This window comes from Cupressus sempervirens, chromosome 10 (genome assembly GCF_028749045.1).
Source record: "Cupressus sempervirens isolate cs-2001-9-10 chromosome 10, ASM2874904v1, whole genome shotgun sequence".
NCBI classification, from domain to species: domain Eukaryota; kingdom Viridiplantae; phylum Streptophyta; class Pinopsida; order Cupressales; family Cupressaceae; genus Cupressus; species Cupressus sempervirens.
The window spans coordinates 280,435,435-280,451,619 of record NC_143127.1 but is presented as its reverse complement, the minus strand read 5'-3'; the positions used below and the strand labels follow the sequence as shown (position 1 = coordinate 280,451,619).

At 37.5% G+C, this 16,185-nt stretch overlaps 1 protein-coding gene across 2 annotated transcripts in view; it reads left to right on the top strand.

Annotated features, from left to right (window-relative positions):
• MPS1 (multipolar spindle 1) overlaps window positions 1-16,185 on the top strand; it is a 286,168-nt gene that overhangs the window by 177,667 nt on the left and 92,316 nt on the right. For both annotated transcript variants that reach the window (XM_089805387.1, XM_089805386.1), the window contains one exon: window positions 2,220-2,290. In XM_089805387.1, the coding sequence (XP_089661513.1) occupies window positions 2,220-2,290 (71 nt within the window). The remainder of the gene's footprint in view (window positions 1-2,219; window positions 2,291-16,185) is intronic.

Here is a 16,185-nt window from a genome sequence, read left to right as displayed (position 1 = left end):
TGTGAGGAAGAAGCCAAGTTCATTTTGTCATTATAAGGAGGTCGTTTTGGAGATGATGGGTTCATTCCTTTTCCATTTTTTTTTACTCATCTTGTGAATTTGTTTCTTGTGAGGATTGATTTGTCTACATTTGTTTCTTGTGAGGATTGATTCGTCTATTTTCTGTTGCACTTTGAGCCATTGGAATACATGGGAGATTCTGAAGTTCATCTCTGAGTTCTGATCAGCTATCAATTGTTGCTGTTGTAGGGCGATTTGTTATTGAAGTCTAAGAATTGGCATCCATGCAGGTTTCATTTGTAAGAGGAAAAACACTTTTGTAGCTGGAAAAAAACAGTGAAGTAATTCATCATTTAACTAGGTGTTAGACATGTGGTAAGCCGCTGCAATACTTGGAGCAGCATTTGGTATTTTCTTCAACCATTAAGGGTTCGATAGCCATAGTCGTGGGCAGATAGCCAGTGTGCGATCTTCTCCTAAAGTCTCACACACGGTTTGGAGCAGTCAAGATGTGGTAGCAGCTGCATTAGCTAGGCTGGGATCGAGTTCTGAGGGTGATGTTTTAGCATAAGCCATGTAGGAGTTCATTTTTGTATCATATTTTGCAAGCTGAAAATGGCGTTTCATTCTTCCAGCCATGCCAGCGATCAACCCCAGGTTACGTGGTTTTAAGTTAAATATATGTTGATGCATAGTATTATTGTTCATTGTAAATGGTTGGATTTGAAATAAGGATTTACAAGGTTGTACAACAACTGTTTGATGAAATGCCAAGTTGTAGTTATATGTTTCAGTTATATTGAATCAACAAGTATGCATGCCAAGTGTCTGTAGAAATGCCTAGTGGCTGTAGTTGCACATTTGGATGCATGGCAAGTGTTTGACTTTATGTCTATCAGCTGTATTAGTTAATTTCAGTTATGTATATGTTTGTCAAAGGTCTGGAACAGTTAGAATATCATTTCCATAACAAGTTTGCATTGCTAGAAAGCGTTCAATAACTTTATTTGCAGCCTACAAACTTAAAGAAGACCAACACAAAATTCATAACAGCGGTTTCAAGCATTGTATGCTAAGTGTTTGGCAATATTCCTTGAGTTTCAGAACAACAGATTTTGATCAGATTTACAAGCGATACTTTAGAATTGAAGTAAGAACCAGTTGAGTTCTTTACATGTTGTTGCTGCTCCTGCAATGACTATGTCAAGATGCCAAGATAATTAGCAGGACTCAATTGTTATCTTCATAACAGGATGTGAAAGAATAATATTGCAAATCTATCAATCCGACTTGGTCTCAAAGAGACTTTACTAAATTGGGATCAATAGAAACCTACTGGAGGATATCTCACCTCCAAAATTGCAATCTCTCAGTGAATTCCAATTTGGAATTGAAAGGCAAAAAAATTCAAAGATGATGAATGCTTATGTTGCTCTATCAATACCAATATCTATATGATGTTCAAGCAATTGAAATCAAGGTAGTCAGCTAACCTAAATGGGCGCCACAAATGAATAAATTGAAATAGGATTGTGCTAAAACCTGTTGTGCACAAGTGCACCACCCAAAATAGGTTCCCTTGCTAGTATAACTTGCTCACAGGGGACCATATGAGCTAAAAGAAAAATTAGAAAATGGGTCTGGGCTAAGGAGGACATGATATTAAAGGTAAACATATGCTCGTAACTAGTATTAGCCTTAAGCTTATACCCTAGAAGATTCACATGCTTAAGCAGAACTGTTTCTGTAAGCATAGAAAGAGAATCTGTCAAAAAGAATATTACTTGATTTGTCCTTATGTATCTGTTTTCTTGTGATCAAATTGTCTTTATCTTTTGAATGTGTACCACTACTCTTCACCTGGCATATGTGATAATTTATCATAATTTGTCAATTTAATCAGGTGATTTTTGTTGTCTTCTATTTTCTCATAATTCAATATTCAACTGAAAACTGTCTACATAACTGCCAAGACATGAGAAAATGGAAGAATAAAAGGTTATTGACAAGAACTTAAAAGTTAAGAAGAAATATTTATATTGTCAAAAGTTTAGTTCACTCTTTAAATAAGGTTATCAAACCATATTTCTATTATACATGGATATAGCTTTTCACAATTCTTAACAAAAAGTACTTAAATAGTGTTTAAAATTTGGGATTTTCTGTCAAATTGCACATTATCATAGCAATAATTGGATTGCGCTTTATTTGACTAACAGGATGCAATTAGTTGAACGTTTGGTATCAGATTATGCATGCTCTTGGACAATGGATACCACTTTCAATGACAGTATGTTCTTCTCCTCAAATGTTCTTTTCATTCTGCGCTTTTTTGGGGGTATATAAACAGCAAGTTTCTATTAATGACTAACAGAATTACAAGAAGCTTTAGGCCCTGGCAATGGTGTAAATCTGCTTGTAAGATAAAATAAGTTTTTGAACTTTTATCAGCATCAAGAGGAGGTTATATAGTTACAAAAACAGTTGATTACAGAAAGCACAAAGAGCTAGGTGACTAAGTACAGTAAAAATGCTTTGAGGGGCTAAATATTAATCTGTTGCATTTCTCAGGTCAAGAAAAAAGCATTCATCCATCTAGGTTCATGTAGTGAAATTCTTCATGAGAAAGAGCCGTCATTGAAAATCTAATCTTTGTAAAAGTAGAAGGTGAAACAACTAGATAGCTTCCCTTCCTTTGGTGTCGTGGAAATTCTTGGGGGACCTTTTGGTCGTTTTGTTTGACTATATCAGTTTTTTCTCTTTCTTGAGGTGTCCCAGATGAACCAGAACAACTATAGGCATGTAGGGTTAAGAGTTCCATTTAGAACCACTAATGGAAGTATTCACGGAGTTTTCAAGGTTTGCAGCATGTTCTTTGTTGCTTGATTTATGGGAATGTTGAGTTATGACCTATGCAGTACTTTTCTTATTCCTTTCTCAGGTGAGTATTTACTCAGTGGCCTTAATTCTATGTGGAAGCTGCTTGGAGTTGTGGTTCAAGTAAGAAAAAGAAGTCTTTTTGGTGTTGTATACACTCATGAAAAACTTCAGTACACTCTTTTTCTGCTGAATAAAATAAAATCTAAGGACCACATATTCTCAGTGAGTGAAAAATCCATCTCTTACCAACATGATTGTTAAAGTGTTGGCATTGAAGGCTTTGACTGGGGCTGAATTTTATTTACTCTCTTTAGTTAGGCTTTTTGGACTATTTGATCTCCTAGGCTTGTTGAAAGGAAATTTAATGGGAATTAGAGGGAGCTCAATTGGAGTGGGAGTATTCTAGAGGTTGGAAACAGGCATAGGCAAATAGAGAAGAAAGTCTTTTTGTTGTTCCATACAATCCTGAGAAAAATTTAAACATTTGTTTTGTTGTTGAATAAAATTTACCATGAGGAATATTTATTTCTCACTCAAGGAAATATGCACCCCCTTCTCATCATTTTTCTTACTAATATTCTGAATGGTAACAGTGATGATTTTGGGGGCTTTAACTAAGACTGAATTTTTCATTACTCTCTTTAGTTGATCATTTTGTATTGTTGTATTTGGTAAGCCAATATGAAGGATGTCTGCTAAATATGAGAGGGAGCTCAATGGAAGTGAGAAAACTCTGGAGGTTACTATAGTTGCAATTGAAGCCTGAAATTTTTCAAGAGGAATATTATTATACATTCTAGTATCAAATCTTGGGAATATTCAGCTGCTGGAAATGGGAGTGGAAATTGAGAGTAAAGTTTGTAATTTGAGGCAAATGGATTAGGTTTACATTAGAGGAAATTTGAGTGGGTTGATAAAGTCTTGGGAGCAAAAAGGTGTGTGATTAGGTAATTGAATATTGAATAGTGAGGGAGGGAGTCCATCACTTGACTAAGGAAGAGATCTGGGCTTTTGAGAATCTCAGTGCTGAGTTTAGAGGGCATGGCTCTTTATCTTCATGAATTTTGTAATGAGTTCCTCGCCATCAATAAGAATATACTAGTCCTCCATTGATGACAAGGCAGCCCAAGGAACCATCCTTTTAGTTTCATGAGATATTCATTACTCTCCAATGTTTTCTATTTTTCTTCTTCTTTGATAAACTTGAAAAGGATTTTGTGGAGTGCTTAGGTATTTGCATTGGTAGTAGTGTTTAAATTTTAAACCATAGTTACAAGACTTAACTCAGCTCGAACTCGACGTTGATTTGGCAAATTGAAAAAACCAAGAAATTTAGAGGTATTAAGGATTTAAAACTTGTTCCTTGCACCATTTAATAGATAAACCTTAAAGACACAATAACCTCATCAAATAGAAGCTACTTTACCATTCTTCTAATAGTAAGTCACCACTCATTATTATCTAGGCAAATCTTGGCAAGTCTTGGAACACTAATGCACCATGCATTGTTATCTTCTCCTTGTTTTTTGAAACCCAATCCCACTAAAAAGGTCTTGCAATACTACACACAAAATCAATATACTAGCTTCTTAATACAATGAAAGATGCTAGATATCATCATTTAGAAGTGATGGCATTCCCCTTTGCAAGAGCTATAATTGTCCATCAAGTGAATCCAAGTGAATGACTTCATATGATGTGTGATCATTAACAATTGATCCATGCTTTTGTGTGGGTAGAGATGAAATCTTTCCGTGTATACAAACCATTGTTTGATACTACCCAATTTTCAAAAAACTCCACAACTATTTTTTTCACAAAACAAATGAAAAAAATTGATATCCTTGAAATTATTGCATAGATTGTGTTAAAGATGAAGTTTTCTATTATCCAAATAGGGAGTTGAGGGCCTCATAGAGATTGGATAATATTGAGAGAGTCTTCCCAATCAATAAGCTTTTCAATCACTAAACAAGAAGCGAAAAGGATAGTGTTAAAGGCTATCACAACTTCAATGTAGTGGTTAGTCTAGCGACCTAATGTAGGACCAAGGCATAAAGAATACCTTTATGATCTCTAATAAACTTTACAACTCTAGGCACACTTGAGTTTCCCTTTGAAGCTCTATGGAAGGTCAATTTGCACCAATGAGTGTTAATACTTGTGTAGCTGCGAGAGAAAACATTCTACTTGAGCGACAGATAAGGTTTCTTTGAGATTGCAAAGTTGAATTAAATGCATGGTTACGGGGAGACCCGTCTCCCCCCTAAAAGTCGTGTCTCAGCGACTTTTCACGTCTCTGGAGACCTCAAAAAAGGTTGGAGACTTCATGATGAAGTCTCTTGAAGTCTCCCAGTCTCCGAATCCAAAAAGTGAAGTATCTCCAAAGTCTCCTGATAAAATAGAAATGTAAAACATAATATTAAATAATTTTATATATTTAAGCCCTTATTTTAATGTTTTTAATACAAAAATTAAGACCAATGAGATACAATATTGTGATTCTGTGACTTTTGAAATATTTGACTTTATATTAATGGGACTTTACTATTATTATTTACTTTAGTCTTTTAGTTTTACAGTATTGCTATTTTCAAATTTTGTATTTAGTATTAGACTCTTTAAACTATTAAAAAATAAAATTGCCGTCTCCAAGTACCCCCATCTCCTATTTTTGAAAAATTGCCGTATCGGTACCAATACCAGTACCAGAGACCTCCAAGTCTCCCCGTCTCTCGGTGACCTTGATTAAATGTAGTCTTAGAAGCAAAGTGTATCTCATTAGGTGTATCGTCTTCAACTCTTAACCTTCACTGTCCAATTGAGATGTCATGTGTTCTCCCTCTTCATTGTTGAGCAGCTATTTAGTGGTTGACTTTTCTTCCTATAATCTCACCTTCCTCTTCGTGGAGTTACAGTGATTTGGCACCAAGAACTGACGACTTGGACCTATTTTATATACTACTGTCGGGCCTCAGATGCACGTCATCAAAAAGCAATTGAAGGGTCTTCTTTTCTAGGTTACCGTCAACTCTTGACAGCTTGCGTGAGAATCGTCAATTTGATGACGTTTCTATGATTCATGGGATGCACAAACAAGAATGGTCGTTGTGGACTTATCCTTGATGCCTCTTCTTTGTATCAATGGGTCTCTTCATTGTTGGGCATATCATCATTCCTTGATTTCTGTTTTTTGTTGATGATTGAAGTGATGGAAATGGTGATAATATATTGAGTTCATGTAATGTCCCCCTTCGTATATATTACGGATCTTAGGATTATTTACTTATAACTTCAATTGCATGGGACTTCTTCCTCTACAAATTCCTATAAAATATGTAGCTGTTGGCTTTATTGTGCACAGGAGATTAATAGTTATGATTGGAGTCTACACATGAATCAATTTCAATGCTTGGATACTACTTGTAAGGTTCCTTGATTGGTTGGCTTGGGAATTTAAGACCGTCAACTCAGATTCTCTTTTCTCACTAAAATCTTATATACGATATCTTTATAATGAATTCAATTCCTCGTGTCTTTCCTCATTGTATTATTATACTCCTTAAATGTTCAACCTTTAATTTGTTTAATCATTAAGAACCTTATTCCTTCATACCTCTCAATCTGATCTTATAACCTTCATATTTAAAGAAGAGGCAAACCCTCTTAGATATCTTCTCTAGATTCAAATATTTCTCAATGCGTGTAACTCTCTCTTTCAGCATATGGAGTTTATTTATCTTCCTTGGCTCACCCTACCAAATTTGTATTCTGCATATCTCAACACTTCAGATTTTATTGTCCATCAATCTTCTCTTGACCTATTTATTAAATCCGGTTACAAATCTACTATTCGATTGCTCATATGTTTACTATAAGTTTGTCTTTTATCCTTTGCACAACTTCTTATAAATTTTGGATATAAACTCCTAAGTTCTATTCATCAATTGGTATATATATGATATGTTGCTTTTATTCTTCTTCCCATAATTTATCATATGATATGGATATTAGATTAATCATATGCCCAGCCCTACTGATACTTATTACAGCTAATACTCCAAATATTTTTCGTGATGTAATGTCCCTTTTTTCTAGGACATTATAATTCCATGTGCCAGTTCACTTCGCCTAGATTTCGGGGGCGAAAAGGTTCTTTACGAGGTTCGGTTTGAGTTTTGGCTTAGACATTTCCAGTTCCATACCCATTAGAGCAGTTTTGGCAGGTTGTCCTGATGCTTACTATTTTTAGTAAGTAATCAGAGCTCAGTATTTTCGGTACCTCAGTGCTGGGTTGGAAGCATTTTGCCGAGAACTTTCCAACGAGCTATTGCACATGCTTATCAAAGTTCATTTGGTTAGTTATATTAATGCCTGATGACTATATGGTTTACTGACTAAGTGACTATTAAAGTTCATTTAACTTGTCACTCTATTTTAAAAGGGGTACTATGTTCACTTAAGTGACTAAAGGACAAAAAGGTGTTTTATCCCACATTACTTGAATGAGCATGCATCACATTAGAAAAAGCAATAAAGGTACAAGCAGTTGCACATGAAAGGATATTAAGAATATAATATTCAAAACTATTAGAATAATCTTTAATGCTCACTATTGTAGTTTTCTGTAAATATTAGAATGTTTCTAATATTTAGTTGTAGTGTAGAATAGAATGTTTCTATTCTATTCTATCGTCCTTTTGTATATATTGTTCGTTTCGATCTCTGATTAATCAAGCAAGTATTCTGCGATTTACGTTTGTAACATGGTATCAGAGCGAGGTTAAATTTTCTTTGAAAATAATAATTTCTTATTGAAATTATCTGAACCTGGTTTTCGAAATTATTTCTTCCTAAATAATTTTGCTTCGTTATACCTAGTTCAAGCTAGGGTTTGGATGACTGTAAATCACGTTTTTCTATGGTAAAATCCCGACTCTGGAAAATTTGAAAATCGCTGGTTTTTTAAAAAATCACGTTTCTTGTTCCTTGGTGATCTGCGTCTCAGTTACAAACGGCGGATCTTTGGTCTATGCTTGCGACTAACATCAATCAAGACAAATATCTTCTAGTTGCAAAGACGTCAATCCGCCATTTATTTCTGCAAGTTCGCGATTTATTGGAGGTTCGACGTTCGCAGGTTTATTGTCGTGTTTTTTGCCCATTTGTGTGACCTCCAGGCGTCGGTGTTCTGATTTTCGGTGTTCGTATGACCTCTTCCATCCTGCTGTGATCTCCTTCCAGCACTGGTCGACTGTAAAACCAACTTTTTTTTTGCTAAATCGACCTTCAAAGCCAACGACTAGGGTTTTGCCCGAAACCTTACTTTGTGGGTCTAGACAAATTTTTCTGTTTGCAGATTCTTTGTGGGTTTTTCGAGATCTTTAATGGGTCTTCATCAGATTTTTGTGGGTGTCTCGATTTTTGTGCCTCAATTTTTGAGCCAGCGGATCCGAATTCTGACAACGTATTATTTCTGGGTTTTTCAAGCTCTCGTCTGTATACTTCTCCATTTTTTTTGGGTCATTCATTTTCTCACCTCGAAATTTGTGCCATTTGGGACATTTGCATATTATGACCATCTGTATCAACAACATCAGAAGTCAAACTCAATTCAACAGCAAGCCAATGCTGCCCAGTACTCAGAGCAGAAAGAATCTCTCTATCATGCCTTTATGGCCAGCATACCTACAAATCATGCGAAATCTTCTGCTTGGTACATCGATTCTGGTGCCTCTCGACATTTCACTCATAGGCGTGATTGGTTTGTTGAATTCACTCCCTATTCTGATTCAGTCATCTTTGGAGGCGGCGAAGAATACAATATTGTCGGAAAAGGCAATGTTCAGATTTAGTCTGGAGGAAGAAAACTCATGTTTCTCAATGTATGTTATGTTCCTGGCATGAAACATAATCTTCTGTCTGTTAGTCAGATTATGAAGCACTCTCCTCAGTTGGATGTCGTGTTCAGTGGAAATAAGTGTTCAATTATTGATCGTGCTTCTCTCACTATCCTTGCTATCGGTCTTGAGGATCATGGTATTTATAGACTTATAGATTCAGAAGATTCTCTTGAGCATGCCTTCATCGCCGAATCATCCGTTCTCAGCAGCCTCTGGCATCAGCGATATGGTCATCTGAACATGCAATATCTAGCACAACTTGCTCGGGATAATTTAGTCCATGGCCTACCTAACATCCAGACCCAGAACCATCGCGTTTGCGGAGCTTGCCAAGCAGGGAAGCAACATAGGACACCATTTACGAATGGCGAATCATGGCGGGCATCTAGAGTGCTACAGTTGGTCCACGCTGATGTATGTGGTCCTATGAATACTCCTTCTATTTCCGAGAACAGGTACTTCTTACTCTTTGTGGATGATTTTAGTCGCAAAATGTGGGTATATTTTCTTAAGCAAAAATCAAATGTTTTTCCTGTATTTCAGCAATTTAAAGCTCTAGTAGAAAAAGAGTCTGGTTCCTCCATCCGTACTCTTAGGACCAATAATGGGGGGGAATTTTGTTCATCTGCTTTCTCTGTCTTCTGTACTACTCACGGCATTAGACGTCAGCTCACCAGACGTCAGCTCACCAGACCTCACACTCCTCAACAAAACGGTGTTGTAGAGCGTCGTAACCGTACCATCACAGAAATGGCTAGGGCTATGTTAGAACATAGAAATGTTCCTAGAAAATATTGGGCAGAAGCAGTATCCACAACGGTCTATCTTCTTAACCGGTCACCCACTCTTGCCGTTAATCATAAAACCCCTGAGGAAGCCTGGTCTGGTCGCAAACCTAAGATCAACCATTTGAAAGTCTTTGGCTCTCTGGCATATGTATGGATTCCTGATGTCAAACGCACTAAGTTGGATTCCAAAAGCCAAAAACTTATGTTTATAGGATATAGTTACACACATAAGGCCTATCGGTTGATTGATGTAAATACTGATCGTTTAATCTTCAATCGTGATGTTGTGTTTGATGAGGAACTTGGACCATTTCCGCTCTCTGACTCTCCACTGCATTCTGAGATTCAGTCTTCAGCAATCTCTGACTTGGGTTCTTCTATTTTACATGAGTCATCTGATGCTACTGATACACCACCTCAGCCACCTCCTGATAATACAGCTATCCCGACAGCATTTGATATTGGCTCCTTGACTCTTCGGCCAAAATGGTGGGCTAAAACGATTAGTGATCTTCGTCCTGATGAACTCATTGAGGGTATAACCTCCAGAAATAAGAGCATTCAGCACAACACAGTTAATATAGCTCTTATGGCAAACATCCATAGTATCCCTGAGCCCCAGACATATGCAGAGGCCAAAGGAATTCCAGAATGGGAACATGCAATGGATGCTGAGCTTCAAAGTCTTCAGAAGAACCACACCTGGGTTCTTTCAGATCTTCCTCTTGGGAAGAAACCCATTAGCTGTAAATGGGTATATAAGGTCAAATACCATGCAGATGGTACCTTGGACAAATACAAAGCCAGACTTGTTGCTCGAGGATTCACCCAACGTGAAGGCATTGACTATGAGGAGACATTTGCTCCAATAGCTAAGATGAGTACTATTCGTATTCTTCTTGCCATTGCAGCTCAGTATGGTTGGAAAGTTCATCAGATGGATGTGAAGAGTGCTTTTCTCAATGGTGAATTACAGGAAGAAGTCTACATGACACAGCCCCCAGGTTTTAAAGTTGCCGGTTCAGAACCAAAAGTATGTAGATTCAAGAAGGCCATCTATGGTCTTAAACAGGCTCCTAGGGCTTGGTACATAAAGATTGATCAGTACTTGGTTACTCAGGGATTTCAGCGCAGCCCGTCAGATAGTAATTTGTATATTAAACACCCTGGTAATGAAATTCTTTTTCTTGTTGTCTACGTGGATGATCTGATCATTACTGGGAGTTCAGAACATTTGATTTCAGATATCAAACAGGATCTATGCAGAACTTTTGACATGACCGATCTTGGATTGCTTCATTATTGTTTAGGTATTGAGGTTTGGCAGACTGACAACAGTATTTTTTTGTCTCAGTCCAAGTATGCCACAAGTTTGCTTGATAGGTTTTGAATGCAGGATTGCAAACCTGCCTCCACTCTTATGGAGACTGGTCTGAAATTGTCCGCACAATCTGATTCTCCTCCTGTAGATGAAACACTCTTCAGGCAACTAGTAGGTAGTCTCATCTATCTTACTACTACTAGACCTGATCTCAGTTTTGCAGTTAGCTACATCTCCCGGTTCATGACAAACCCCAAGACTGATCATTGGATTGCAGAAAAACGTGTATTACGCTATGTACAGGGTACTTCAGATTATGGTCTTTGTTATACAAGGAGTACTACTCCTCAGCTCCGTGGATTCGCCGATTCTGATTGAGCCGGCTCAGTTGATGACAGGAAATCTACTTCTGGTTATGTGTTCAGTATCGGATCTGCAGCAGTTACCTGGACCAGTAAGAAGCAACAGGCACATGCCCTCTCCTCTACAGAAGCAGAATATAGAGGAGCTGTCAAGGCAGCTTGTGAAGCAGTTTGGCTTCGTCAGATGCTTGCAGATATGCATATTTCTCAAGCGGGTCCAACTTCTTTGTTTTCAGACAATCAGGCAGTACTCAAACTCGCCAAAAACCTAGTGTTTCATGAACGAACCAAGCAAATAGAGCTTCATTGCCATTATATTTGACAATTAGTAGAAGATGGAACTATTCAGTTACTCTATGTCCCTACCTCAGAGCAACCAGCAAATATTTTCACAAAACCCCTTGGTCCTGACAAGTTTGTTAAATTCAGGGGATCTATTGGTGTAGTAAATAGATTGAGCATTATGGGGGGGTATTAGAATAATCTTTAATGCTCACTATTGTAGTTTACTGTAAATATTAGAATGTTTCTAATATTTAGTTGTAGTGTAGAATAGAATGTTTCTATTCTATTCTATCGTCCTTTTGTATATATTGATCGTTTCGATCTCTGATTAATCAAGCAAGTATTCTGCCATTTACGTTTGTAACAAAAACAAATATCAATCTGGGAGCTGGAAACAGTTGTTGGTTATTTCTTCTAGGACGCAAACCCTTGAAGAAGCATTTGAAGGTTGGATGCAAACCTAGCCTTCTTACAGGTTTCATCTACATTTCCAATCTGACTGTTTTTACTGTTTATAAGATTGGATCATTTGGATAGTTGCATGTTATTGTATTGCTGTTGTATAATTCAGTAATGTAGTTAGTGGTTAATTGTGTTAATTTCTGGTTTATATATGTACTTCCTGAATATTGGAGAAATAAAACAAAGTTTTTGAGTGTCTTTGTATGCAATCTGCGGGTTACAAGTTGTTTAAGGTTCTGAAATTTGTATCAAATATTGGTCTGTTGTTTGGATTTAAATCTACACGTATATATCTTTGGGGTTTTGGTAAAATATCCAAAAAGGGATATTACAGTGGTATCAAAGCTGGTTTTCCTGCCAGCCTGTGGAATTATATCAGCAAAAGGTACAGAAGAGAATTAAAAAAGGAAGAATTGTACAGGCCTTACGTGCTACGAGACAGGTTATTCTTGACAACATTCGAGGTAATGATGAAGTAGGAGCCAACTATCATAAGGAAATTGAGATAAGTGAGGCACACTGCAGCAAGCTTCAAAAGTCGATTGATGAGGCTATTGATAACAATGGAAACAAAACTTACCTGCGTATTCTGAGACAGTATAAGCTACTGGGCATGAAAAACATGGATCTTCTTTTTCAAATAGTAGTATGTGATCAAATAATACATAACCTACAGGTCAAGTCAGCAAACCAAATATTTGAGCTACTAAATGTGGGCAATAATAGATGGAAAAAAGGAAAGATGTCCAGAGAATTGGCAATATGAAGTAAGTATTTGTTATTTGGGAAGTGAATGTTGGTGTTAGTTTACGGAATAGGTAGAGATTAAGTTGATGAGTAATAGGCACCAAGCAGGAAGGTGCAAAAACATCTTTTTTTAAAAGGGCCATTTCAAACATAGATTGGAAGTTCCAGTATACTGGCTGAATAACAGGAAAGAGATTCGTCCAGACTTATACGCAGGGAACATGTGGTCAATGGAACACTCAGGGAGCAGCTAGGTTACCGCAGCTAGGTATCTTAGACGGAGGTATAAGCAGTAAGGAAGGCTAGGCACAAGTATTGCTCCTGTAGACGCCTGAATAGCAGGCAAGTCACTCCGGGCGCAGCGTTAAGTAGTGGTGGTCTCAGAACGCATGCAACGTACAGTCATTCATGACTGGTGGAGAGTTGAACGAGGGTCAAAATAAAATGTTGCAAAACTGTCGCGCACTCAATAAGGACGGCATTTGGAATCATAGGCAGGGGTAGTCGACCACCTTTAGCAAGGGTAACCCATGCGTTCATGAGTAGGAAGGGCGCGTGGGTAAAACAAAACACCTTTAACCTTTCGCGTAGCATTTGTGAGCCAATAGTATTGGGCGAATTTACGCTGGGGAAACTGGGGCTTATAAATTGGATATCTGTCATTTATAATTTTGTAGCTGTGAGTGCTTTGCATTAGAGCCATTGGCATTAGGAACTCTGCTACATCTGGACGCCAAACTTTGCTCGATTTTGACGCTGAGAATTTTATGTGTTTGGTCATTGTATATCAGGCAATCACCTTGCCTGTGGCTGGAGTATTCAATATCTTAGCAGGCATCTAATCATTACCCATAAACCAGTGCATTTGATGCCATTACTAGCAACTGGAATCATTGTAGCTTCAACGGCTTTCACTGGCATTTGTGTTTCCATATCCATGTGGGACTTTAAAGACAGTCGCTGCTCTGTTTTAGTGACTACAATCTACATTTGGTGAGTAGAGTTAGGCGTTCAAGGTTGGGAAAGAACTGCCATTTGTTATGTGCGAACTGCACTTTGGAGAAGTTGAACGTGATTGGGTTATTCTGCTACAAACATCCATCAGCTACTACATACCGGCAACACTCACCATTCACATTACACATGCATGTCTTCATACACATATGAGAACTTCCAATGTCCCACAATTCAACTCTAATCTCCAGTCTAAAGCTGCTCTCTATACTTTGACGACACAGTCTCTACTACTGTTCACAATAGCCATAATTTGCACATGTGCCATCTATGCATTTTATCTTTGCTTGATGTGAGCGGGTCTTTGCTGGAGGAAAGGTTTCGTTTGTATACTTGAGGTGCCAAAGCACTACTTTCAACAGGACAAGACATCACTCATGCTTCACATTTGGTGTCTCAAACCCTTGATGTGAAACTCTGTTGTTTTCCCTGTTGCTGTTTGACTGGTTGCATGTAAACTGTTTGTCAAAATGCCATTAGATAATATTTGATATTCTGAACAAGTTAAGTAAGGAGTTATTACAGTAGTCTCCATTGTAGACAAATTGGGAGAAATTAAAATAGTTACAGGTCATTTGCAGGCTACATGGAAGCTCTCTCATATGTTAAGAAAGAACCCAACTAGGCATGGGAAAGGTTCAGGGGTCATTGTTTAGTTTTTGCTGTGTATTATTTGTTTGTTTAGCATTGACATTTAATTCAACATGGTGTATTGGATTGGTTACTGAACATTGCTGGGAGCATTGCCTGAGACAGCAAACAGAATTTGGATGGATAGGAGTTACTGTGCTTCAGCATCAATGATTGGTATTTTTGGTTTTCTTTGGATAAGAGCTTCTAGATTGAGTCAATAGCCTACTCACTGCACAAATTGAAACATCATATCAGCAGGTTGGCAAACTGCTCAACAGGATTAAATGGGGAAAATATATGGCTACAATAAAATCAAGAAAGACTGCTAAATTGCAACAACAGTTAGCCCAAAACTGTCAACCTGATATGAGGACTGAAATATTGAGCATATATGATGAATACAACAAATTCCCTCCATAGATTCACAAAGAATTACCCTTCATGGAATATGTGGACTTTCAACTAGAGCTGCAAAACAAGAAGGATATGATAAGAAACAAATACTATGATTTGGCTTGAGATCTCCTTGCAAAGGACAGTTACAAAAATTTGCACAAGGAAGGCATTAATCAACTCGATAGTAGTACTAAAAAAGAAGAGCAACTTTTGCATGATACTATGCAAAATACTAGTAATGGCACACGTACACTAGTAGGTAATTGGGAAACAAAATTATCTTATGGAGCTGTTTACACTAGTCCTTTCGAGGAGCATGTTGATGGCCCATGTAGAGGAGTTGATTGAATTGCCAACATTGGCAACTCTCCTTATTCAGACATGGAAAACACCAGCATTCTATTTGGTGACATGGAAATCAACTTGGATAAATTTTATGGTGATACTAGGCTGAAAATTATGTCAAATCTTGAGGAGGAGCAAAGGGACTGCAATGTGGATAGGATAGTTGATCTAGCACATGTTGAGTTAGAGGACATCTCCGAAAATGTTGTCTCCCTAGGTGATGTAAAATCAAAAAATTCTATGGAGAACAGCCCACTTGTGTTCGAAGGAAATGGTCGAAAACCATTATCACTCCTTGACTTGTTGGACATGCTTTTGGTCAAAGAGGACAAGCTTGTCCAAGCGTTGACGAGAATGGATGATTTGTCCAAATTAGTTGAGAATCTCATGCGGAAGATTGTGGTAGAAGAGAGACATGGGAAGGTATGTAGTGTCACAAGTTCTCTTTTACATACCATTTTTGAAACTTTGAAAATGATAAAATATGATTACTTGCAACTATTAATGAATAGAGATCTAGCAATAAAATTTGGGAAGGACAAGGAGAGTGAGATAGACAAGCTATGCCTTTAATTGAGCTTAGCACATTATTCCATCCACAAAGCTGAAAATCACACGAATAGAGCAGCCACTTATGAAAAAGATGATAGTGGTTCAAGGGCACAAGAAATCATGCAAATCATTGAAGGAATTCATAAAGTGGGTAGATGTGAAGGCAAGCAATGTGATTCAATCACATATTTCCTGTTTGAGACCTTCTATGGTGAGAATTTTTTTTTGAATCAGTAAGCTGATAAGTCTGAAAATTCTGATTTTTATGATAGGAACTGTATATTTTCAGAGGAGGACATGGTTAGTGATATAACAAGTGAGGATAATTCAGAGTTTTCAGCTAATGGTGAACCATCCTTTTATAAAGACTTCGACATAAGCGAGAGTACTTATGGGGGAGTAGCAAGTTTAGATTTATCCTTAGCATGCTCTAAGGAAATCTTCAGCTTGCCCAGAGTTTTATCACCTAGCTCTTATGAGATGGCCAGCGCCTACTT